The 24,307-nt window shown below is 47.3% G+C and overlaps 1 protein-coding gene across 1 annotated transcript in view; it reads left to right on the forward strand.

Moving 5' to 3' along the window:
• LOC139265921 (spermatogenesis-associated protein 16-like) overlaps positions 1-24,307 on the forward strand; it is a 281,978-nt gene that overhangs the window by 157,175 nt on the left and 100,496 nt on the right. The window contains exon 6 of the mRNA XM_070883514.1: positions 22,983-23,130. Coding sequence (XP_070739615.1) covers positions 22,983-23,130 — 148 coding nt within the window. The remainder of the gene's footprint in view (positions 1-22,982; positions 23,131-24,307) is intronic.

The raw sequence follows: 24,307 nt of genomic DNA on the forward strand, positions 1-24,307 counted from the left end.
TTTTGATTCCCCAACATACACACCAGTGGCAACCAACACCACGGCTGACCACGAAGCAGAACCCATCATCCACAGCAGCCCAGCAGAGCCCAACACACCAGGCAGCCCAGCAAGGCCAGCTGCACAGCAGCCTAGCGAGGGCCCAACAAATGATTCAATAACATCAGGTATTAAACCGAGACAATCAACCAGTGCAAGAAGGACCCCAGATCGACTCACATTGTAAATAGTTACACTATTGACTGGGGGGATGGGGTGGAGTGTTGTTATATATGTATACTTGTATTTACTCTGTACAGCCACCAGAGGGCTCATCCCCTGGAGTCTCAAGGATCCGATAATCCCTTGGGAGCACAGGTATTTAAGGAGGCTTCACAGGTTGGAGAGGCACTCTGGAGACCTGCAATAAAAGACCAAGGTCACACTTTACTTTGAGCTCACAGTGTTCAGTCTGACTCTTTCTCCATACGCAACAATTGGGATATATTTTTGCGAGTTATGAAACATCTCCTTAAATGTCTGCCACTGCTCATCAACCGTCCCATACTTTAATCTATTTCCCCAGTCCACATTAGCCAATTCTGCCCTCATACCTTGGTAGACTCCTTGATTTATGCTTACGATACTAGTTTGAGATCCAACTTTCTCACCCTCCAACTGAATTGGAAATTCCTCTCATAGTAGAGGATCCTTTACTCTGAGATCATTTAGTAATCCTGTCTCATTATACAGTACCAGATCTAAGATAACCTGCCCCCTGGTTGGTTCCGCAACGTAGTGTTCAAGGAAACTATCCTGGATGCACTCTATGAACTCTTTCTCAAGCCTATTTGCTTTGTCCAATCAATATAAAGGTTAAAATCGCCTATGATTATTGCCGTTCCTTTATTACAAGCCTCCATTATTTCTTGATTTATACTCCGACAACAGTTACTACTGTTGGGGGCCTACAGACTATGCCCACCAGCAACTTTTTCCAGTTATTCTTCCTTATCTCCACCCAAACTGATTCAACATCTTGATCTTCTGAGCCAATATCATTTCTCACTAATGCACTAATCTCATCCTTTATTAACAGTGCTAACCCACTTCCTTTTCCTTTCTGTCTGTCCTTCCAAATTGTCAAATACTCCTGAATATTTAGTTCCCAGACCTGGTCACCTTGCAACCATGTCTCTGTAATGGCTATCAGATTATACCCATTTGTATCTATTTGTGCCGTCACCTCATGTATTGTGTTACGAATGCTGTGTGCATTCAGATAAAGAGCTTTTAAATGTTTTTTTTTACCATTTTTTCCTGCTTTGACACCACTTTCTGATTCACCTTTATATTTATGCATTCTGTCCCTTCCTGGCATGCTCTGGTTTTCAATTCCCCCAGTGCTACCCTGCTCTATTGCCTTCTCCTTATTCTTTGATTTTTTTTAAATTTTCGCTCATCTGAACCCTCCCCCCCTCTAATTAGTTTAAAGATCTCTCTACAGCCCTAGTTATTCGATTCGCCAGGACCTTAGTCCTAGCACGATCTAGGTGGAGTCCGTCCCAACGGAACAGCTCCCTCTTGCCCCAGTACTGGTGCCAGTGTCCCACGAACCAAAAGTAATTTCTCCCACACCAGTCTTTGAGCCATGTGTTTAACTCGCTGATCTTACTTACCCTATGCAGATTTGCTTGTGGCTCAGGTAGTAATCCAGTGATTATTACCTTTGCTCATAATCCCTCAGCAGAACCTCTTTCTTTGTCCTATCTATGTCATTGGTACCCATGTGGACCACGACAACTGGATCTTCCCCCTCCCATTCCAAGTTCCTCTCCAACCCTGAGGAGATGTCTTTAACCCTGGCACCGGGCAGGCAATACAGCCTTCGGGACTCACGCTCTTGGCTGCAGAGAACCTTATCTAGCCCCCTAATGATACTGTCCCCTATCACTTAGGACAGATCAGCAGCAGTGGAGCGGTCGTGGAAGGAATGGGTCACCACTGGGATACCACAGGAACGGAATTTTCAAGATAGCGGCCATTCCACAAAAAATCGGCGACCATTGCACTCCGCAGCATGGCCGCCGATTTCTGGTGGTAACAGGCCATAAGGGAAGAGGCAATTTCGGCCCCTTTGGCTGTTGCTGGGCCAGCTAGCACAAGTGGCTTTCTGGCACAGTGGTTGATATTGGCTGACGGGTTGGTGAGGTTGCAGATGTGCAGACATCCTGGTAAAGGTAAATCTGTGCCGCTCCCATAGCGCCACTGCCACTTCCATTGGGCTGCGGCTCATCACATCCACTGATCTGCATGAGAGCAGACTACAAAAGGTAAATGACTTGTTGAAAGTCCCTACCTATTCAGTCTACCAATCTATCTAAGGTGGAAATCTGTCTCTCCAAGATGCAGCTGAAAGCTTGCATGGCAGCCGTTTGAAATTCCACCAAAGCTGCAAAGGTTTTGATCATTGACTACTGTTGTGCATACCTGGCTGCAATACCCCGAGGCAGCCACAGTCTCCAGTCTGCAGAGTGCCACGCGAGGTAACATCAGGATTCCTCCTTGGTGTTGTAACTCCTTGGCAGGCCATTCAATAGTTCATATAACTGCTTGTATAAAGCAAGCAGTTTTCTTCATTCCTGAGCCCTAAAATCCTCATCTCTGACTTCACCCTCTGGCAAGCTGTCTCTTGAGCTGTCAAGGCTGCCAGTACCTGCTGCTGATCACTAGTAATAAATGTTCACCACATGCAGACCCTTCGGACTCATTCACTAATCCAGCCAGGATACCAGTCTCTGTGCTGATACTTGAGAATGATGCAGCGCGTGATGGGGCCTCCTCAGAAGGATTCTCCTCCTCTGAGGTCTCTTCTTCTGCGGACTGCTGAGAAAGATCTAGAGGAAAGAGGAGAAGAATTAGGATGGGACTGAGAAGTTGGCCAGTAGTAAATGACAGGTACCACAATGCTGCTTGATATGGTTTTTCTGAGTTTCATGAAGAGGTGCAAGTAATAGACAGAGACCCTTTTCAGATAAAGCCCCGGCCTCAAAAACTCCTATTCTGACAGCTCTGAAGGGAACACTTTTTCCAGTGCTTGCTACTCCAACTCGGAGAGGTTCATGACGTTGCCTAGTCCTCTCCCTGGTCGACATTACTTACCTCACTGCAGTTGCTACAGCTTGGAATGGCAGCTTCCACAGGCGTTCCCAGCAGGGTGCTCTACAGGGCACTACAGGTCGGGCGGCAGCCAAAAATCGAGCCGTTGTTGCATCCAGGGGCGTTGCACACCGATGCGCCATTTCCGGGCTGTAATGTTCCATGTCCCTTCAAAACCGGCACTGAAGGACAAAATGGTGCACATCACAAGGGAGAGGACCAGGCAATATCGTGAACCTCTCCAGTGAAGAAATTCCAAATATGACAAAGATGCATAAGACTTAGAATCAGAAAATGCTAGAAATACTCAACAGGTCAGGCAGCATCTGTGGAGAGAGAAACATAGTTAACGTTTCAGATCGATGTAACAGATTTTAAGCAGGCACAGAGGCGGGGAGAGGGAAGGAAAGAACAAAAGGGAAGGTCTGTGATAAGGTGGAAGGCAGGAAAGATTAAATGACAAAAGGATGATAATACAAAGCAAAATGAGATGGTAATGCATCAAGTAAAGAAACAAAAGATGAGTCAAGAAGAAGTGTAAATGGCAATAGCAGAAACATTAACAGCCGCCTTGTGAAAAAATACAGGCAGAGGTTATGGTCTGAAATTGATGAACTCGATGACTAGTCCATAAAGGGCCGAATCGAAAGATGAGATGCTGTTCCTCAAGCTTACATTGAGCTTCGTTTGAACAGTGTAGGAGGCCGAGGACAGATTGGCAGAAATTTTTGTTGTGTTCCTAACACAGAAGAGACTGCACACAGGGAGGTTAAAGTAACAGCGACCTCAATCTTTATTAAGATACTCCAGAGTGAGTAACAGGCCTTAGGGGCTGGCTTATATACAGTGCTCCCAAGGGATGCTGGGATCCCTTGGGACTTCAGGGGATGCGCTCCCTGGTGGCGGAACATGGGAGTGCATGCTTTACAGATACACAACATCATTTAGAGACCGCATGGATGAATTACAACAATTGTACATTCCTGTCTGGCATAAAAATTAAAAAGGGAAGGTGGCTCAACCGTGGCTATCTAGGGAAATCAGGGATAGTATTAAAGCCAAGGAAGTGGCATACAAATTGGCTAGAAATAGCAGCGAACCTGGGGACTGGGAGAAATTTAGAACTCAGCAGAGGAGGACAAAGGGTTTGATTAGGACAGGGAAAATGGAGTACGAGAAGAAGCTTGCAGGGAACATTAAGGCGGATTGCAAAAGTTTCTATAGGTATGTAAAGAGAAAAAGATTAGTAAAGACAAACGTAGGTCCCCTGCAGTCAGATTCAGGGGAAGTCATAACGGGGAACAAAGAAATGGCAGACCAATTGAACAAGTACTTTGGTTCAGTATTCACTAAGGAGGACACAAACAACCTTCCGGATATAAAGGGGGTCAGAGGGTCTAGTAGGGAGGAGGAACTGAGGGAAATCTTTATTAGTCGGGAAATTGTGTTGGGGAAATTGATGGGATTGAAGGCCGATAAATCCCCAGGGCCTGATGGACTGCATCCCAGAGTACTTAAGGAGGTGGCCTTGGAAATAGCGGATGCATTGACAGTCATTTTCCAACATTCCATTGACTCTGGATCAGTTCCTATCAAGTGGAGGGTAGCCAATGTAACCCCACTTTTTAAAAAAGGAGGGAGAGAGAAAACAGGGAATTATAGACCGGTCAGCCTGACCTCAGTAGTGGGTAAAATGATGGAATCAATTATTAAGGATGTCATAGCAGCGCATTTGGAAAATGGTGACATGATAGGTCCAAGTCAGCATGGATTTGTGAAGGGGAAATCATGTTTGACAAATCTTCTGGAATTTTTTGAGGATGTTTCCAGTAAAGTGGACAAAGGAGAACCAGTTGATGTGGTATATTTGGACCTTCAGAAGGCTTTCGACAAGGTCCCACACAAGAGATTAATGTGCAAAATTAAAGCACATGGGATTGGGGGTAGTGTGCTGACGTGGATTGAGAACTGGTTGTCAGACAGGAAGCAAAGAGTAGGAGTAAATGGGTACTTTTCAGAATGGCAGGCAGTGACTAGTGGGGTACCGCAAGGTTCGGTGCTGGGGCCCCAGCTGTTTACATTGTACATTAATGATTTAGACGAGGGGATTAAATGTAGTATCTCCAAATTTGCGGATGACACTAAGTTGGGTGGCAGTGTGAGCTGCGAGGAGGATGCTATGAGGCTGCAGAGTGACTTGGTGAGTGGGCAAATGCATGGCAGATGAAGTATAATGTGGATAAATGTGAGGTTATCCACTTTGGTGGTAAAAACAGAGAGACAGACTATTATCTGAATGGTGACAGATTAGGAAAAGGGAAGGTGCAACGAGACCTGGGTGTCATGGTACATCAGTCATTGAAGGTTGGCATGCAGGTACAGCAGGCGGTTAAGAAAGCAAATGGCATGTTGGCCTTCATAGCGAGGGGATTTGAGTACAGGGGCAGGGAGGTGTTGCTACAGTTGTACAGGGCCTTGGTGAGGCCACACCTGGAGTATTGTGTACAGTTTTGGTCTCCTAACTTGAGGAAGGACATTCTTGCTATTGAGGGAGTGCAGCGAAGATTCACCAGACTGATTCCCGAGATGGTGGGACTGACCTATCAAGAAAGACTGGATCAACTGGGCTTGTATTCACTGGAGTTCAGAAGAATGAGAGGGGACCTCATAGAAACGTTTAAAATTCTGATGGGTTTAGACAGGTTAGATGCAGGAAGAATGTTCCCAATGTTGGGGAAGTCCAGAACCAGGGGTCACAGTCTAAGGATAAGGGGTAAGCCATTTAGGACCGAGATGAGGAGAGACTTCTTCACCCAGAGAGTGGTGAACCTGTGGAATTCTCTGCCACAGAAAGTGGTTGGGGCCAATTCACTAAATATATTCAAAAGGGAGTTAGATGAAGTCCTTACTACTCGGGGGATCAAGGGGTATGGCGAGAAAGCAGGAAGGGGGTACTGAAGTTTCATGTTCAGCCATGAACTCATTGAATGGCGGTGCAGGCTAGAAGGGCTGAATGGCCTGCTCCTGCACCTATTTTCTATGTTTCTATGTTTCTATCACTCCCCGGCAACATCAAAAGTGAAAACTATTTACAAGGCGAGGCGGTCGGGTGCCTGCCTTTCCCTGGTGAACCGCCTCAGTACAAATGTCTGTTCTGGTGTGTTGGCTGTGCCCTCACTGGGCTGGCGTGTTGTTGGCCCTGCAGGGCTGCTGGGTGAGCCTGGCCTTGCTGGGCTGTTGTGCGTGATGGGTTTGACTTCCTGGTCCGGCGTAGTGTCGTTGATCTTTTGGGTGTGTGTTGTGGACTCGAAAAAAGTGGTGTCTGCTGTGGGTTGTTCAGGGCAGTCTGTGAACCGCAGCCTTATTTGGTCCAGGTGCTTTCTGAAAATTTGTCCCTTTTCTAGTTTGACTACAAACACCCTACTCCCTTCTTTAGCTATCACCGTGCCCGCGATCCACTTGGGACCATGTCCATAGTTTAGCACACACACAGGGTCATTCAGATCAATTTCCCGTGACACAGTGGCGCGACCATCGTTTACATTTTGTTGCTGCCACCTGCTCTCTACCTGATCATGCAGGTTGGCGTGAACCAGCGAGCGTCTGGTTTTAAGTGTCCTTTTCATGAGTAGCTCAGCCGGGGGCACCCCTGTGAGCGAGTGGGGTCTCGTGTGGTAGCTGAGCAGTACTCGGGACAAGCGGGTTTGGAGTGAGCCTTCTGTGACTCGTTTAAGGCTCTGTTTGATTGTTTGTACTGCCTGCTCTGCCTGCCCATTGGAGGCTGGTTTAAACGGGGCCGAGGTGACATGTTTGATCCCATTGCGGGTCATGAATTCTTTAAATTCGGCACTGGTGAAACATGGCCCTTTGTCACTGACCAGTATGTCAGGCAGGCCGTGGGTGGCAAACATGGCTCTCAGGCTTTCACTGGTGGCGGTGGCAGTGCTTCCTGATATTATTTCACATTCAATCCATTTTGAAAAAGCATCCACCACCACCAGTTTAACTGAGAAACATTTAACTGAGAAACGGGCCCGCATAGTCGACATGGATCCTCGACCTTGGTCTGGAGGGCCAGGACCACTAACTTAGCACACACGCTACATTACCGTACACAGGACTCTAAGTCAGAATCGATACCGGGCCACCACACGTGGGATCTGGTTATCACTTTCATTATTACTATATCTGGGTGTGTGCTGTGGAGGTCCAAGATGAACGTCTCCCTGCCCTTTTTGGGTAGCACTACGCTGTTACCCCACAACAGGCAGTCTGCCTGAATGGAGAACTCGTCCTCTCGCTGCAGGAATGGCTTGATTAGCTCTTGCATTTCAACGGGGATGCTGGCCCAGCTCCCATAGAAAATAGGTGCAGGAGTAGGCCATTCGGCCCTTCTAGCCTGCACCGCCATTCAATGAGTTCATGGCTGAACATTCAACTTCAGTACCCCCTTCCTGCTTTCTCGCCATACCCCTTGATCCCCCTAGTAGTAAGGACCTCATCTAACTCCTTTTTGAATATATTTAGTGAATTGGCCTCAACAAGTTTCTGTGGTAGAGAATTCCACAGGTTCACCACTCTCTGGGTGAAGAAGTTCCTCCGCATCTCGGTCCTAAATGGCTTACCCCTTATCCTTAGACTGTGACCTCTGGTTCTGGACTTCCCCAACATTGGGAACATTCTTCCTGCATCTAACCTGTCTAACCCCGTCAGAATTTTAAATGTTTCTATGAGGTCCCCTCTCATTCTTCTGAACTCCAGTGAATACAAGCCCAGTTGATCCAGTCTTTCTTGTTAGGTCAGTCCCGCCATCCCGGGAATCAGTCTGGTGAACCTTCGCTGCACTCCCTCAATAGCAAGAATGTCCTTCCTCAGGTTAGGAGACCAAAACTGTAGTACACAGTTTTTTACTCGGGACAGCAGAGGATCATGGCTGGTCCAAGGTCTAATCTAACGGCCGTGACAGGCGATTTATCATTTTCAAACGCTTCCATGACCATCAACAATCTGCGGGCTGCGCCACCATCAACAAGTTTGCAGGCTGCGCCATTTCCACCCCCGTGGTGGGCAATGGTAGCCGACTGAGAGCATCCGAACAGTTCTCGGTGCCTGGTTTGTGGCGGATGGTATAGTTATACGCTGACAGCGTGAGTGCCCATGTTTGTATGCGGGCTGAGGCATTAGTATTTATCCACTTGTTTTCAGCGAACAGGGATATGAGGGGCTTGTGATCGGTTTCCAGCTCAAATTTGAGGCCAAGCAGGTACTGATGCATTTTCTTTACCCCGAACACACACGCTAATGCTTCTTTCTCAATCATGCTGTAGGCTCTCTCGGCCTTAGACAAGCTCCTGGAAGCAAAGGCGACAGGTTGCAACTTCGCTGCAACGTTAGCTTGTTGTAATACACAACCGACTACGTATGGCGACGCATCACATGCTAACACGAGTCTTTTACAAGGGTTATACAATACAAGCAGCTTGTTGGAGCATAAAATGTTTCTGGCTTTCTCAAAAGCAATTACTTGCTTTTTTCCCCATACCCAGTTCTCACCTTTATGCAATAACACATGTAGGGGCTCTAAGAGGGTGCTTAACCCCGGTAGGAAGTTACCAAAATAGTTGAGGAGTCCCAGGAACGACCGCAGCTCCGTGACATTCTGTGTCCTGGGCGCGTTCCTGATAGCCTCTGTCTTGGTGTCTGTGGGCCGAATGCCGTCCGCCGCGATCTTTCTCCCCAAAAACTCCACTTCTGTTGCCATGAAGACGTACTTCGACCTCTTCAGTCGCAGCCCTACGCGATCCAGTCGCTGGAGGACCTCCTCCAAGTTTTGTAGGTGCTCGACAGTGTCCTAACCCGTGACCAATATGTCGTCCTGAAAAACCACCGTGCGTGGTACCGACTTGAGTAGGTTTCTCTGGAAGATCGCTGCAGCCGACTAAATTCCAAACGGACATCTGTTGTAGATGAACAGTCCCATGTGCGTGTTGATGCAGGTAAGGCCCTTCGAAGACTCCTCCAGCTCCTGTGTCATGTAGGCCGAAGTCAGGTCGAGCTTGGTGAATGTCTTGCCTCCTGCCAGCGCTGCAAATAGGTCATCTGCCTTAGGGAGCGGGTATTGGTCCTATAGCGAGAAAAGATTAATAGTTACTTTATAATTGCCGCAAATCCTGACTGTGCCATCACCTTTGAGTACTGGAACAATCGGGCTGGCCGACTCGCTGAATTCCACTGGGGAGTTGATGTCCTCGCGTTGCAGCCTGTCCAGCTCGATTTCCACTCTCTCCCTCATCATGTGAGGTACCGCTCGCACCTTGTGGTGAATGGGTCGTGCCTCTGGGACCAAGTGGATCCGTACCTTCACCCTGGAAAAGTTTCCAATGCCTGGCTCAGAAAGGGAAGGAAATTTGTTAAGGCCCTGGGTACGAGGCCTCATCGACATGTGATAGCGCTCGGATGTCATCCCAGTTCCAGCGGATTTTGCCCAGCCAGCTCCTTCCAAGCAGTGTGGGGCCATCGCCCGGGACAATCCAGAGTGGCAGTTCGTGCACCGTGCCCTCGTAGGTGACCTTGACCATGGCGCTGCCCAGGACAGTGATAAACTCTTTGGTGGTACGTTCTCAGTTTCGTGTGGATGGGGCTCAGGGCTGGTCTGAGTGCCTTGTTGCACCACAGTCTCTCAAACATCTTTTTACTCATGATGGATTGGCTAGCGCCAGTGTCCAGTTCCATAGCTACAGGTAAGCCATTCAATTTTATGTTTAGCATTATAGGTGGACATTTCGTTGAAAATGTGTGCACCCCGTGTACTTCGGCATCTGCCTCCTATCTCTGAGGCTCGAAATTGCTTTGATCTCCCTCTGCCACGTGGTGGTTAGCAGGTTTTGCAGAGCTTGCAGCTCGTCTGCAAGCTCGTTGGAGGTGCCCCATTGTTCCACAGCTCTTGCAAACATACTCTTTGAAGCGGCATGAATAGGCTGAATGGAAGCCTCCACAACGCCAACAAGGTGTGAATTGCCTTGCCTTCATCCTTTGTTGCGGATTCTGAGTCATCTGGGTCACCTGAGGCCTGCTGGCAGTTGCAGACTTGTAGATTCTGCCCTGTACATTTCTGCTCGCAAACACAGTTCCAGTTAATTTATGAACATTGCTAGCACGTGTGTGCTGCGAGATTTGTTTGGTGTTATCACTGGTGGACATAGACGCCTGTGCTATCGCAATGGCCTTACTGAGGGTCGGTGTCTCTACAGTCAAAAGTTTTCGGAGGCTGGTCTCGTGGCCAATGCCCAGTACAAAAAAGTTCTGAGTATTTGTTCCAGGTAGCCATCAAACTCACATTGTCCTGCAAGTCGCCTTAGCTCGGCGACGTAGCTCGCTACTTCCTGACCTTCAGACCGCTGGTACGTATAGAACTGATACCTCGCCATCAGCACGCTCTCCCTCGGGTTAAGATGCTCCCGAACCAGTGTACACAGCTCCTCATACGACTTGTCTGTGGTTTCACCGGAGCCAGAAGATTCTTCATAAGGCTGTAGGTCGGTGCCCCGCAGACCGTGAGGAGGACCGCTCTCCTTTTTGCAGCGCTTCCTTCTTCTTTGTCCAGCTCGTTGGCTACAAAGTACTGGTCTAGCCATCCTCACCCTCCGAGAACTTTTCCAGGATGCCCACAGTTTGCTGCATCTTTGCATTGGATTCGTGTACTCGTCGCCAGTTATGTTTCTAACACAGATGAGACTGCACATTGGGAGGTTAAAGTAACAGTGATCTCAGTCTTTATTAAGATACTCCAGAGTGAGTAACAGGCCTTAGGGGCCAACTTATATGCAGTGCTCCCAAAGGATGCTGGGATCCCTTGGGACTTCAGGGGATGCGCTCCCTGGTGGCGGAACATGGGAGTGCATGCTTTACAGATACACAACAATTTTAAAATAGCAACTGTGAGGCACAAATAGTGGCAAAAGATAACATTAATTTCATTTGTTTCAACTTTATTATACAATTTCAACTATTAAATAAAGAAAAATTGAGTTGAGTGTTGTTTGGAAAAGCTTTCTTTTGTGTTACTGATGTTTCCACTTTATTATGAGACACTTTGAAGCTTTGGACATTGCAGCTGGAGTCAATTAGCCAGGCCAAGATAATGGCCCTGAATTTACAGTCGGATGCATAGGTCCAGAGTACGCCTCTGACCCACTAAAGATCTATGAACTTACCTCCTGGCTCCAAAGCTGTGGAGAGTTTGGGTCCTGGGCCTCCAGGCATATATCTGAACTCAGTGAGGCAGGTGGTTCGGAAGCATCCCTGGGATCACGTGGACCCGGTCCGCCAATGAAAAAGGAGGATTCCATTTACGAACGGAATCCCCATAAACCCTATTAGAATCCCCAAATAATTGAACAATTTAGACAACTCTGATAAAAATAAATATTCTGATTTTCAAAATTAATTAAAAGTTCCTTCATTACAGCAAATACAATAAAAACAAATTTTTTTGAAAAATAATTTTAATCTTGGCCAATATTTGTATAAGTTAATCTAAGCATCATTTTTTATTTTTAAAGTTTTAATTTAAGATTTATAATAACCCATACACTGGTGAAAGCAGTTTTTTACCAACCGTAAGAGTTTTGTGGACAATTGCTGGGCATAGTGATCAGGAAGGCCAATGGAATCTTGGCCTTTATTGCAAAGGGGATGGAGTAATAAAGCAGGGAAGTCTTGCCACAGCTATACAGGGTATTGGTGAGGCCACACCTGGAATACTGCGTGCAGTTTTGGTTTCCATATTTACGAAAGGATATACTTGCTTTGGAGGCAGTTCAGAGAAGGTTCACTGGGTTGATTCCGGAGATGAGGGGGTTGGCTTATGAGGAAAGGTTGAGTAGGTTGGGCCTCTACTCATTGGAATTCAGAAGAATGAAAGGTGATCTTATCGAAATGTATAAAATTATGAGGGGGCTCATAATTTTATATGAGAGAGGGTGTTTCCATTAATGGAGGAGACTCGAACTAGAGGGCATGATCTTAGACGGAGATGAGGAGAAATTTCTTCTCTCAGAGGGTTGTAAATCTGTGGAATTCGCTGCCTCAGAGAGCTGTGGAAGCTGGGACATTGAATAAATTTAAGACAGAAATCGACAGTTACTTAAGCGATAAGTGATACGGGGTTATGAGGAGTGGGCAGGGAAGTGGAGCTGAGTCCATGATCAGATCAGCCATGATCTGATCGAAGGGCCGTATGGCCTACTCCTGTTCCTATTTCTTATGCTGTTATGTTCTAAATAGCCCAACTCTGCATCAACGAAAGTGAATTTCTAGTTGGGTCGGGTGATCTGTCAAGGAAACCCGGAACTTGTGGGGCCTTTCAGAAGGCTTATGACATCTCTGGACTTCTTTTCAAATTCCAGAGTTTATTTAAGATTTTACTGAAAAGCTGAATATTATCACAAAAGAGAAAAATAAGAGGTGGGAAGCCATTCCTCTTGTGAACCTCACAAGTAACTTTTCATTTGGACAATTTAGTAGGGGTCAATAAATAGATGACGAGTGAGATGGTGATTGATGGTGCTTTGTTACTGAAACAGGATTGTCCAGTGGAGCTGTTACTTGAGATTGATTTATGTACTGGCTCACCCAGCTTGTTGTGTAATAGGGTCAACTGTAAGCTAAAACTGTACAGGTGGTGGCCCCAATCTGCAAGGGCCATCAGCGGGTCGGGGCTTTCAAAGGAGCAGCGTGGAGCCCGGCCTGGCATTCGGCGTGGCAGCCCCGACCTGCAAGGACCATCGGCAGGTTGGGGCCTTAAAAGGAGAAGCAGCATGGAGCATACCACTTCACGGTGCAGCACGAGTCAGTTCCGGAGGGCGACGGCTGTGAAGAGGGCGAATGGATTGGAAGTCACCATAACCCAGGTCGGTGATTGGAGCGTGGGCAGGTTCAGCATGAGCGTCGAGATCGGGGCGAAGGAGCAGCAAGAGATTGCAGAGCAACGTGATCGGGGCCCAGGAGAGGCATGAGTTTGGGGCCCAGGAGAAGCGAGGGCCCAGGGGCAGCACAGGACAGCCCACACTGCAATATGTGTGCGCACTAGGTCCGTACAAAAGAGCTGGTCTCCAGTCGTCTTAGTTAATCCTTAATTAATCCTTACCAAGACCTAGCTCTGTCACGCCCGTGTGGTGGCTGATGTGCAATGGCCACCACACATTAAAAATATCTATGCACAGGCATCTTCCACCTTTCAACATGGAGTTCGGGACCTGGAATCTTAGGTCCTTCATTGAATATTACCTGCCACCTGATGTTTGTTAATTTTTTGATAGTTCTTGAAATGAATGTATCTGCGTTCTCTGTAACATTAATCTTTCCCTAATGGTTACTCTTGAAAGTGCAATCGTGCCGGCTTTAAGTGGGTCTTGCATACTCGACACAAAATAATTAATTTAATTAATAATTGGTCATGGAATTTTGAATAAATTAATTATAATTTCTTAAAATCATAAGCAGTTGAGACCAGTTTTCCAGGGGGTGACGTTTTGGTGACGCTATCATAAAGAAAAAAAAGATCTTATCAGAGATGATCCTCAAACGTTGCAATGGAATTCTAGCTAATCTGATGCTCTTTAGGATTTTTTTTTATCTGCTGGGAATCCACCGAGGGATTTTCAGTTTTGTACAGGTGTTCAATTCTGAAAAGCTTGTTCCAGAAGGTTTCACCCATTGGCTTACTGACCCACAAATACTGTAGGCCTCCTGGAAAGCTCCCAGAAAATGCAAGCCCCCCCTCCACTCCCCACCCCACCCCACTGATGGGCAAAAATGAAAGTATAAAATAAGAACCTTGGCAAAGGAGGCGTTTGAAGTTCCAGCAACCATCTGAGCTGATTTCCACTTGTCAGCCTCCATCCTCAGAAACAATCTGCCAATTCCTGCCAGACTCCTCTTGGCCATTATTGTTGCTTAAGCGCTCTTAGCGGCTGCATGCACTGGCCTGCTTTAGAGAGGGTGGCAACAGGAGTGGCAAAATCCAAAATGGATATGCGGACAGCAACTCGGCATTGCACGTCAATTGACGTCACGCTGCAACGCATTACAATGCTTTCTGCGAGCGCAGGCAACGACAGCGCTGCCGACATGTCGAAAACGGTGGCCACCGCGGGACCCGCCAGCAGCAGGTGATAGAGTGATGGCCGCAGTTTTATTCTGCGAATCTGGCAGTAATGGGTGATGCTAAGCCCCCGAATTTATAGCGCTGTCACACACTAATATCCACCTGCAGCTCGATTGCTCCATTTATTTATCTATATTGACCTATCTGTCTGTTTATTTTCCCCTGCGGACTTTTATCTGTTGGAAGCACATATCAGGAATTTGGCACAAAGGTTAGCGAACCCCACAGGATTTAATGGGTGAAGCGCCATGGCATGTGGAAATTAGTAAAGTCTTCCTAATTTTCTTTACCTTACTAACATAGAAACATTTTTTTACAAATATTATGACAGACATTTATCACATTTTAATGTTACAGCAAAAGATCAAACAGAAACCATACTTTTAAATTAATTATACAGAAACAAAATTTACCAGCGAACTAACATTTAAGTGGTTAATTAAACTAACTAATTTCTGCTTAACTAAGGAATAAAGCATTTGATCCATGGAACATTATTATTTAATCTTAAACAATTTTAATGGCCACTACTTAGTATTTATTGCTGCTAATTCTTAATGAAATCAAGCCATTTTAGGCAGAATTATATTGGAATGAAAAAGCTGTAATAGAAGAAAACTATAAAAATGCTATCAATCATTTTTATATTAAAAATCCTGTCCATTAAGGTAAGTTTATTTTTACCCCTATTAAAACATATAAAAACAATTTCAAAATTTTTTTTGTCTAAAACATTTCATTAAATTCAATTTCAATTAATTTTAAATATGTGAAGTGTTTTTCTTATTTATTTAAAATGTTTGTGTGTTTTTGGGGGTGTCCCCATTTATAGTAATGGTGAACTACGTACAAACGGAACTCACCATTACTGTGAATGGGGATACGCCATTTTCATTGGTTGGTCCGGCCCACATGATCCCAGGATGCGCATACTCTCCTGGAATACGTGTGCCTCTGCGCTTGGCTGCGCATCGAGGCCCCAGAGCAGAAATCTTCGTTCCTCCGGGACCACAAGGTACATTTGTAAATATTTTTGTGGTCGAAGGCATCGGCCCACGGGAAGCCTCCGACCGCAATTTCAGGGCCAATATTACTTTTATCTATATTTTATTTCATTTTATTTTTCAGAACTTTTTCTGATCAGGGTTGTGTGGCTCTTCCCTGCCTCCCTCAAGAAACAGGCCCCAAAAAGGAGAGAGTAGCACATCACCATCATCATAGGCAGTCCCTCAAAACGAGGATGACTTGCTTCCACGCCAAAAAGGGATGAGTTCACAGGTGTTTCGATGAAGGGAGGACCTAATATTCCAGATCCCGAACTATATCTTGAAGGGTGGAAGTTGCCTGTGCGTGGATTTTTTTAACGTGGGGTAGCCGTTGCACATCAGCCAATCCATGGGCTTGACAGAGCTAGGTCTTGGTCCAGTGGCATGGATTAACCAAGACGACTGGAGACCAGCTCTGCTGCACCGACCTAGTGTGCACACATATCGCAGTGTGGGCTTGCTCGTGCTGCCCCTGGGCCCTGAACTCACGCCTCTCCTGGGCCCCGATCACGTCGCCCTACAATCTCTCGCCGCTCCTTCGTCCGACATTGCCACTCCAGCTGTACCTGCCTACACTCCAATCAGCGATTGGAGGGAGCAGCGTGTGGCGGCATGCCACTGCAGGGAGCAGCGTGTGCTGCTGCAGGAGGGCGACGGCTGTAAAAAGGGCGACTGGATTTGACGTCACCCAAATCCAGTAGTACATATAAAGCATGTAAATTGATAATACATACTTGGTTGAGCTCAAAAATGCAATTTAAGTGTATCTAAGGGTTAAGTCATGACAGGAGAGCTCAGTCACGTGATATGCTCCTCCTGTACCACTTTCGGTGTCCCTGACGACTATGTGTGCGGGAAGTGTATCCGCCTCCAGCTCCTGACGGACCGCATTGCGGAATTGGAGCTGAGGGTGGATTCACTCTGGAGCATCCACGATGCTGAGAAAGACGTGAATAGCATGTCTAGCGAGTTGGTCTTACCGCAGGTGAAGGGTGCACAGCCAGCTAGGGAATGGAAGACCAGCAGGAAGAGCGGTGCAAGGAAGATAGTGCAGGGGTCCCCTGCGGTCATCCCCCTGCAAAACAGATACACCGCTTTGGGTACTGTTGAGCAGGATGACTCATCAGAGGAGGGAAGCACCAGCCAAGTTCATGGCACTGTGGCTGGCTCTGCTGCACAGAAGGGTGGGAAAAAGAGTGGGAGAGCTATAGTGATAGGGGACTCTATTGTAAGGGGAATAGATAGGAATTTCTGTGGCCGCAACCGAAACTCCAGGATGGTATGTTGTCTCCCTGGTGCAAGGGTCAAGGATGTCTCGGAGCGGCTGCAGAGCATTCTGGAGAGGGAGGGTGAACAGCCAGTTGTTGTGGTACATGTAGGTACCAACGATATAGGTAAGAAGCAGGAAGAGATTCTACAAGCTGAATTTAGGGAGCTAGGAGTTAAATTAAAAAGTAGGACCTCAAAGGTAGTAATCTCTGGATTGCTACCAGTGCCACATGCTAATCAGAGTAGAGGAAGCAGGATAGTTAGAATAAATACAGTGGTGCAAGAGGGAGGGATTCAAATTCCTGGGACATTGGAACCAGTTCTGGGGGAAGTGGGACCTGTACAAAAGGGACGGTCTGCACTTGGGCAGGACTGGAACTGATGTCCTAGGGGTAACATTTGCTAATGCAGTTCGGGAGTGTTTAAACTAATATGGCAGGGGGATGGGAACCTATGCAGCGAGATAGGGCGAAGTACGATGGAGTCAGAAACAGATGGTAGAAAGGTAAAAAGCAATAGTGGAAGGCCGAGTAAACAAAGGCAAGAAACAAAAAGAGCCACACTACATCATAATTCTAAAAGGACAAAGGGTGTTAAAAAAACAAGCCTGAAGGCTTTGTGTCTTAATGCAAGGAGTATCCGTAATAAGGTGGATGAATTAACTGTGCAAATAGATGTTAACGGATATGATGTGATTGGGATTACAGAGACATGGCTCCAGGATGATCAGGGCTGGGAACTCAACATCCATGGGTATTCAACATTCAGGAAGGATAGAATAAAAGGAAAAGGAGGTGGGGTAGCATTGCTGGTTAAAGAGGAGATTAATGCAATAGTTAGGAAGGACATTAGCTTGGATGATGTGGAATCTATATGGGTAGAGCTGCAGAACACCAAAGGGCAAAAAACGTTAGTGGGAGTTGTGTACAGACCTCCAAACAGTAGTAGTGATGTTGGGGAGGGCATCAAACAGGAAATTAGGGGTGCATGCAATAAAGGTGCAGCAATTATTATGGGTGACTTTAATATGCATATAGATTGGGCTAACCAAACTGGAAGCAATACGGTGGAGGAGGATTTCCTGGAGTGCATAAGGGATGGTTTTCTGGACCAATATGTCGAGGAACCAACTAGGGGGGAGGCCATCTTAGACTGGGTGTTGTGTAATGAGAGAGGATTAATTAGCAATCTCGTTGTGCGAGGCCCCTTGGGGAAGAGTGACCATAATATGGTGGAATTCTACATTACCATGGTCCAGAACTTAAAGAAGGGTAACTTTGAAGGTATGAGGCGTGAATTGGCTAGGATAGATTGGCGAATGATACTTAAGGGGTTGACAGTGGATGGGCAATGGCAGACATTTAGAGACCGCATGAATGAACTACAACAATTGTACATCCATGTCTGGCGTAAAATAAAAAAGGGAAGGTGGCTCAACCGTGGCTATCAAGGGAAATCAGGGATAGTATTAAAGCCAAGGAAGTGGCATACAAATTGGCCAGAAATAGCAGTGAACCTGGGGACTGGGAGAAATTTAGAACTCAGCAGAGGAGGACAAAGGGTTTGATTAGGGCAGGGAAAATAGAGTACGAGAGGAAGCTTGCAGGGAACATTAAGACGGACTGCAAAAGTTTCTATAGATATGTAAAGAGAAAAAGGTTAGTAAAGACAAACTAGGTCTCCTGCAGTCAGAATAAGGGGAAGTCATAACGGGGAACAAAGAAATGGCAGACCAATTGAACAAGTACTTTGGTTCGGTATTCACGAAGGAGGACACAAACAACCTTCCGGATATAAAAGGGGTCAGAGGGTCTAGTAACAAGGAGGAACTGAGGGAAATCCTTATTAATCGGGAAATTGTGTTGGGGAAATTGATGGGATTGAAGGCCGATAAATCCCCAGGGCCTGATGGACTGCATCCCAGAGTACTTAAGAAGGTGGCCTTGGAAATAGCGGATGCATTGACAGTCATTTTCCAACATTCCATAGACTCAGGATCAGTTACTATCGAGTGGAGGGTAGCCAATGTAACCCCACTTTTTAAAAAAGGAGGGAGAGAGAAAACAGGGAATTATAGACCAGTCAGCCTGACATCAGTAGTGGGTAAAATGATGGAATCAATTATTAAGGATGTCATAGCAGCGCATTTGGAAAGAGGTGACATGATAGGTCCAAGTCAGCATGGATTTGTGAAAGGGAAATCATGCTTGACAAATCTTCTGGAATTTTTTGAGGATGTCTCCAGTAGAGTGGACAAGGGAGAACCAGCTGATATGGTATATTTGGACTTTCAGAAGGCTTTCGACAAGGTCCCACACAAGAGATTAATGTGAAAAGTTAAAGCACATGGGACTGGGGATAGTGTGCTGACGTGGATTGAGAACTGGTTGTCAGACAGGAAGCAAAGAGTAGGAGTAAATGGGTACTTTTCAGAATGGCAGGCAGTGATTAGTGGGGTACGCAAGGTTCTGTGCTGGGGCCCCAGCTGTTTACATTGTACATTAATGATTTAGACGAGGGGATTAAATGTAGTATCTCTAAATTTGCGGATGACACTAAGTTGGGTGGCAGTGTGAGCTGCGAGGAGGATGCTATGAGGCTGTAGAGTGACTTGGATAGGTTAGATGAGTGGGCAAATGCATGGCAGATGAAGTATAATGTGGATAAATGTGAGGTTATCCACTTTGGTGGTAAAAACAGAGAGACAGACTATTATCTGAATGGTGACAGATTAGGAAAAGGGGAGGTGCAACGAGACCTGGGTGTCATGGTACATCAGTCATTGAAGGTTGGCATGCAGGTACAGCAGGCAGTTAAGAAAGCAAATGGCATGTTGGCCTTCATAGCGAGGGGATTTGAGTACAGGGGCAGGGAGGTGTTGCTACAGTTGTACAGGGCCTTGGTGAGGCCACACCTGGAGTATTGTGTACAGTTTTGGTCTCCTAACCTGAGGAAGGATATTCTTGCTATTGAGGGAGTGCAGCGAAGGTTCACCAGACTGATTCCCGGGATGGCGGGACTGACATATCAAGAAAGACTGGATCAATTGGGCTTGTATTCACTGGAATTCAGAAGAATGAGAGGGGATCTCATAGAAACGTTTAAAATTCTGATGGGTTTAGACAGGTTAGATGCAGGAAGAATGTTCCCAATGTTGGGGAAGTGCAGAACCAGGGGTCACAGCCTAAGGATATGGGGTAAGCCATTTAGGACCGAGATGAGGAGAAACTTCTTCACCCAGAGAGTGGTGAACCTGTGGAATTCTCTACCACAGAGAGTTGTTGAGGCCAATTCACTAAATATATTCAAAAAGGAGTTAAATGTAGTCCTTACTACTAGGGGGATCAAGGGGTATGGCGAGAAAGCAGGAATGGGGTACTGAAGTTGCATGTTCAGCCATGAACTCATTGAATGGCGGTGCAGGCTTGAAGGGCCGAATGGCCTACTCCTGCCCCTATTTTCTATGTTTCTATGTTTCTTTTAGCCAAAATGGCAGTCAGCTACATTAAATGTACTGCAGATTGTAAAATTCAATTATTTTTGTAAATTCTAAATTATGGTGTTTAAATATTACAGTAATCTAAGTTAATTAAATGCTCCAGACCAACTGACCAACTATGGGACAGTTTTCCTGCTCCTGTGCCTGAACATATTGGATTATCTGGCACAGAAGAAAATTGGCCAGGAAGATCATATGCCCGTAAGGGTGCCTGTCCAAATTTCCTTCCATTCATTTAAATGGATGTAAAGTTGGTTAAGCTCCCTTACAGGTGTGTAATCCTCCCTACCTAATTTTATTCTACATGCTGTCCCTAGGCAAACCAGTTCACTCAGGTACAGTGAAAGTCTATCTCTGTATTTCTTATACAAGAAATAGATAACACAGATGAATAACCATAGGAATTGTTATGTTTATCGAATACTGATCATTGTATAATGTTCTCCTTGAAGCTCTCCTCACTTTCACCCTTCACAAACTATAGTTCATTCAAAATGTCATGATTTGCATTCTAATCCGCACCAAGACCCCATTACCTCAACCTCAATAAGGAGCAAAGGCTAACTACACATAAACAATTTAACTTGCTCTTTTCCCTTGCCCAACCCTACATCACTGGTCTCTTTCAGTTATATATCCCTGCATGAACCCACTGCTTTTCTGATCCTGGTCTATTCTTTGCTCCCTTGATCCACTATAAGCAGCACTCCTTCAGCCATTGTGCTGTCTGGGCCCAAGTTTCAGGCCGCGCCTGAAACGACGCAGCCCGGACCTGGACGCCCTTTTTTCGCGCCAGAAAGTGCGCCTAAAAAAAACTTACCTATTCTGCGGCTCCCTGCAGGCCCTCTGGAGCTGGGCGCAGCGCAGCACGAGCTGTTGGGGGCGGAGCCAGGTCCCTGTGCTGAAAATAGTGTCGGGACCTCTGCACATGCGCGCTACAGTGGGCGCGCATGTGCAGTAGCTCCTGGCGCCCAAAGCTGTGGGAGGGGCCTGAAGCACGCAGCCCCTAGCCCTGGCCGAATGGCCTCACTGGGGCTGCGTGAATAAGGCTCCTCCCACCCGTCCGACCTCCGGTCCCCCCCCCGGACCTCCGCGACTCTCTCTCCCCCCCCAGACCTCCGCGACTCTCCCCCCCCCATGGACCTCCGCGACTCTCTCCCCCCCCTCCCCCCGGACCTCCACGACTCTCTCTCCCCCCGCCCCCGACCTCCGCGACTCTTCCGCCCCCCCCCCCATCCCCGGACCTCCGCGACCCTCCCGAGACCCGACGCCACCTACCTGTAAATCCAGCCCGAGGTCTTGGTCCCGGCCGTTCAGCCTCCTTCTCTCCCTTCCCCCCCTCTCTCCTTCCCCCCCTCCTTTCCTCCTCTCTCCTTCCCCCCCCTCCCTCTCTCCCTCCTCCCTCTCTCCTCTCTCCTTCCCCCCTCCCTCCTTCCCCCCTCCATCCCTCCCTCTCTCCTTCCCTCCCTCCCTCCTCTACTTCCCTCCCTCCCTCCTCCTCTCTCCTTTCCTCCCTCCCTCCTCCTCTCTCCTTCCCTCCCTCCCTCCTCTCTCCTTCCCTCTCTCCCTCCTCTTTCCTTCCTTCCCTCCCTTTCTCCCTCCCTCTCTCCTCCCTCCCTCCCTCCCTCCCTCTCTCCTTCCCTCCCTCCTCTCTCCTTCCCTCCCTACATCCTCTCTCCCTTCTCCCCCTCTCCCCCCCATCTCCCCCTCTCCCCCCCTTCCCTCTCTCCCCCCTTCTCCCCCTCTCCCCCCCTTCCCTCTCTCCCCCCTTCCCCTCTTCTCCCCCTCTCCCCCCCTCTCCCCCCTTCTTCCCCTCTTCCCCCTTCTCCCCCCTTCTCCTCTCCCCTCCTCTCCTTCTCCCACCCCCACCCCTCCTCCTCCCACCCCCTCCCACCCCTCCTCCTCCCCCCCACCCCCTTCTCCCCCTCCTACCCCCCAACCCCCTTCTCCCACCCCCCTTCTCCCCCTCCCCTCACTGTCAGAAACACAGACACTGACAGACAGAGAGTGAGAGACACACACCCAGACAGACAGATAGAGACACTGACAGAGACACACTGGGGGGACCGTCCTAGCATGCTGTTGGAGGACTCCCGGTGCTGCAGTCGGTAAGTAGAAAATGTTTTATTTATTGATTTTTTTTAAATTATTTTTTATTAATTTTTTTTGATTGATTTATTGGTTGATTTATTGATGTATTTATCATTTATTATTGATGATGGCTCTTTATTTGTAAAACTGAAGTGTTTAATGTTTGCAAACTTCCCTTTAAACCCACCCCCCCACCCATTCTCTACGCCTAATTTGTAACCTACGCCTGATTTTCTAAAGTCTAGACAAGGTTTTTTCGAACGTACAAAAATCTTCACTTACTCCATTCTAAGTTAGTTGGAGTAAGTTTTCACTGCCTAAACTTTGAAAACAGGCGTAAGTGGCCGGACACGCTCCCTTTTGAAAAAAAAATTCTGTTCCAAAGTGAAACTGTTCTAACTGACTAGAACTGGAGCAAACGAAATGCCGAGAATTCAAATTTCTAAGATACTCCATTCTAAACTAGTTGCTCCAAAAAAACAGGAGCAACTCAGGCCGAAACTTGGCCCCTCTGAAACTCAATGCTCAGGACTCCCTTCCTGCCTACAAAAGCTCCCTTTGAACTTTTGCACCAACCTCCTTTTTCCTCACCTCTCCCCCTCCTGCTCGGTGCTTATTCAGTATTCAATCTTTGTCCACTATTCTGTACAGTGTTCTGAAATATCTCTGCACAGGGGGAGTGCTGTAGAAATTCAAGTCGTTGTCGTGCATGATGAATTTGTTTCTTTAAAAAGTTAGTATTTTACATGTTCATGTTTTTTTATGAACCTAGGCAATGTTGGAAGAGGGCATCACTCAAGCTGAAACATTTTCTGTTATGTACACACCATTTGCAGTGAAACCAACTGCTGCACAAATAGAAAAAATAAAAGAGGTTTTCAGGAAAAAACACCCTACTTATGCCAACTACCTATATGCAGGTAAATAAATGATATTGTTCATTGAATCATTCTCTTCATTTAAACATTTGGGGCCCGAAATTCAGTACTGCTGGAAAGCTAGTGCTCCCCCCACCTTTTTGGGGCCATTAGCGGCAAAATGTTTTTGTGGCTAGGCTACCCCATATTCAGCTCCAAAAGTGAAAAAATGGATTCCAGTGCTAATGAACCCTTCCAAAGTGGATTTTTCAGCGGTGTGGCTGTCTTAATTTGAGCATTATAACCACTGAGAAATTCAGCATGCAGGTAAGGGTTTCTGACAAGCCAATTGGCCAGGGCTTGCAGCAAGGCCCTGAGTTTGAAAGGAGGTTAGAAGGATGTAAGAGGTGCAAGGAGAGCCAACAGGTTCACTGATATAGAGCTAGAGACACCGATGGACGGTGTAGAGGACGGAAGAAGAATACTGTTTCCTGATATGGGGAGACCTGGCAGACCGCCAGTACATAATGCATGGAGGGAGATTGTAGGGGAGGTGTCGGGCACCTCCATATATGTGAGGACACACCTTCCCAGGAGGATGCTGGCCAGTCTGTACCCGGCCCTTCCAGGCCCAGAGGTGTTCCAGGGTGTCCTAGAAGGACAGCTGTAGGTCCTGAGAACAACCACAGCAGGCTTTCCGGTCCCACGATGCAGCCTCAGGGATGACAGTTAGGCGTGGTGTTAGGGTAGTCTCGCGTAACAGGTGTTATAGTGAGATGCACAGGGTTAAACAATGATTACAGCATTATTATACAGGTGCAACATGGAGAATCCGGAACCCTCGGGACAGAGGCCGTTACAGATTCCGGGCTTTTCCGGACTTTTGATCATCTTTCTGATGTCACGAATCTGGAAATACCCGAGCCCAGGATTGGGTATTTCCGGATATCGGAATGTCAGAAAGGATGGTGGGGGGGTGAATCCCGCCGAGGAGCTGTTCGGGCCAGCAGGCCCCACCGAAGAGCAGGTGTTCGGGCGGGCCCCGCCGAAGAGGAGCTATTTCAGCGACCCACCGTACAGGAGGTGTTCGGACGGAATTCCACCGTGCAGGAGGTGTTCGGGCAGGCCCCGTTGTGCAGGAGGTGTTCAGGCGGACCCCGCCGAAACAGAGGGGTTCGAGCTGCTGGGCCCTGCCGAAGAGCAGGTGTTTGGGCCAATGGGCCCCGCCAAAGAGGAGATG

Source organism: Pristiophorus japonicus, chromosome 6 (genome assembly GCF_044704955.1).
Source record: "Pristiophorus japonicus isolate sPriJap1 chromosome 6, sPriJap1.hap1, whole genome shotgun sequence".
Classification (NCBI taxonomy): Eukaryota; Metazoa; Chordata; class Chondrichthyes; family Pristiophoridae; genus Pristiophorus; species Pristiophorus japonicus.